The sequence below is a fragment of the Cornus florida genome, unplaced genomic scaffold, assembly GCF_030987335.1.
Source record: "Cornus florida cultivar Cherokee Brave unplaced genomic scaffold, ASM3098733v1 CherokeeBrave_3.0.0_Hap2_Chr05, whole genome shotgun sequence".
Lineage (NCBI taxonomy): Eukaryota > Viridiplantae > Streptophyta > Magnoliopsida > Cornales > Cornaceae > Cornus > Cornus florida.
In genome coordinates, this window is record NW_026775575.1 from 60,987,259 (window position 1) to 60,990,029 (window position 2,771).

At 33.4% G+C, this 2,771-nt stretch overlaps 1 protein-coding gene across 1 annotated transcript; it reads left to right on the forward strand.

The window, feature by feature from the left end:
• The first annotated feature begins 2,303 nt into the window (after nt 1-2,303).
• Nucleotides 2,304-2,771, forward strand: LOC132309341 (uncharacterized). The gene has a single exon (XM_059807658.1). The coding sequence runs from the start codon at nt 2,304-2,306 to the stop codon at nt 2,769-2,771; it is 468 nt and encodes a 155-aa protein (XP_059663641.1).

Below are 2,771 nucleotides of genomic sequence, written 5' to 3' on the forward strand. Positions count from 1 at the left end.
ATTTAATAATTAAATACATCATTATTCATTAATTTAGTAAAACATACAGTAACCATGCCTTTTAAAATAAAGAACTGAATTAAATATTTGTAATTAGGTCATTACTTATGCTAAATGATGTTTGAAAATTCAATAAACTTCACTAAATTTTTTTTTTTTTTTTTTAATGAATTATGTTGTAAGAAGTAGCACATCCATAATTATTTTATCTTACAAAAAAAATTCACAACTACGTATAAACAAACAGATCCAGGGGCTTTCCCTTGCCATCTTTGGCAGTATACACAAACAATTAATAATAACTTCATTAATCCAACTGTATACACAAACTTAAAATTCACCATTATTTATCACCATGATATGTCACCTCCTAACTAGCGTGACTATGAAGGGTGAAGAAAAAGACAGATAACAAGAAATATATCAGCTAGCATTTATTAATCCAACAAACAGCATACCCAAACAATTAATAATAACTTAATTAATAACAAGAAATAGATACAGAGACTTTCTCTTGCCATCTTTGGCAGTATACACAAACAATTAATAATAACTTCATTAATCTAACTGTGTACACAAACTTAAAATTGACCATGATTGATCACGTCCTAACTAGTCTGACAATAAAGGGTGAAGAAAAAGACAGATAACAAGAAGAAGTATACTAGCTAGCAGTTATTAATCCAACAAACAGCATACACAAACAATTAATAATAACTTCATTAATAACAAGAAATATAACAAGTAACAATTAATCAATATGCTAGTTTTAACTAAATTTAACAAAACTTCTTACTTCTCTACCACAAGGCTTGAAGAGTGATGAAAACAAACTATCGGTTCACCTTTCTCTTCAAAGCCACCCATATCCACAAATCAATTCTATTGATATTTAGACCTCAATCCTCATAAAATAATATAGATTAAGTAGAGCCATTGATAAATTATATATGAGTGGACATTTAATTTAAAGGGTCACAAAGTCTAAAACATGGGTTGGCCCCACCATTTCCACCGTATACTTACTACTAGTATGTGATACACTCAGAAAATTAAAATATATTTGTAGGCAATTCTGTCAACACAAGAAAGCTGTTGTTGTTGGTGTGGTTGTTGAAGTGTTTAGTAATAAAATTAGGGTCATTGATGATAGTGTATATACTACTCTAGTCCTAATCAGTAACAGCTGATTAATTTCATTACAACTCTCCACTTTTCTTGAATAAAATGAGAAAAATTCACCATATCAAATAGTATTCAAAATAATAGGAAATTAAGAAGGACGATGAGGATAATAAATCATTTTTATTACTCTTGTCAATTTTGTATCTTTGTTGTAATGAATCATATATCACTTTCGTATCTTTATTATAATGAATCATATGTATACCCTTTATAAATATGTGTGTGAGTAAAGAATATTTCCTTTAAAAAATTTTGTTAACTATTTACCTTTCTTAAATTATTCATTGATTGACATATTATTAAAAAAAATAATATGGACCCTTTACCAAATTACCTTGAGACTTTAAACATAATGTCATGCTCTCCGACTAGTTAGCCATGTCCGGAACCAAAGGGGCCAGCCGGTACTTCTGGGACGTGTTGGCAGAAACTCAGTTTGAGATTAAAGTTCAGAATGTGTGTTCAATTCCCCCCGTCTAGGATTTTAGTTCAATTATTTTTTTCCCCTTTAGTTTTAGTTGTTCGGATTTATAATCAATTGTTCTAGGATTTTAACTATGTTTTTTCCCCTTTGGTTTTACTTGATTTGGATTCTCAAGAATTGCAATTTGTTTAAAAAAAAAAAAAAAATTAGGTTGTTGCATTTGAGAGCACTAAATTAGTGCTTTGAATTTTAAATTTTAAAAAATTTAATTTAAAATTTTAATTAAATTTCTTCCAATTCTGAAAATAACTCTTCCAAACATAATATTTTTTATTTTTTAATTCAGTTGAGAGCTCCTGAAAGTCCACCAATAATTAAAAGGCCGTTCCAGGGCCAATAAATAACTTGTTAGAGACCCACAGACCAAGCCCAGAAAATAAGAGCCCACAGCTCAAGCCCAGCCAGCTTCATAAGACCTTCCCAAGACGACTGTTTTTCAACGCTTTTTTCTATTATTGGCTTCTCTATATATTCAAACTCCTCGTGCCTCCATATCAGTCACCGACTTTCAATCTATAAAACCCATTCTTTGCTTCTCAATTTTAGAAATTAATCTTTGTTTTCTGCTCAACTTCTCCCTCTAAATCTCTCTCTCTCTCTATATATATATATCACTAGTCTTGGTGTCCGTCCCATGGAAGAAATTGATATAGCAAGAAATTGGGCTGATATTATCAACGGACTGGAACACTCCGGCGACAGCGAAAGCCCTGGCAACGGACATGTTCGTTGGCAGAACTCGGGGCCAAAGCTATCTAACGAGCAACTACAACTGGTAAGCTTGGAGCGCAAGAAATTTGAGTTGGCCATGTCGCGAGCCAAGGCGACGGGTCGAGACTTCAATGAGGTGTTGACAGAGATCGAGGATAAAGTTTCAGTTCAACTAGCGAGAATTTTGGCGGAAACCATCGATCCGGTGCTGGAGAGGTTGACGCAAGTGGCGTTGGAGGAAGAAGGGCACATTTGCGGGGTGTGTCAGGATGAGATGGAGGTCAGGAAAGAAGCCAGTGCTATGGGCTGCATGCACCAGTTCCATGGACCCTGTATTTACAAGTGGCTTAAACACGCCAATGCTTGTCCACTTTGCAGGTACACAATGTAA

Coding starts and splice junctions, on each gene's coding strand:
- LOC132309341 (XM_059807658.1), top strand. CDS start 2,304: ATGGAAGAAATTGATATAGCAAGAAATTGGGCTGATATTATCAACGGA.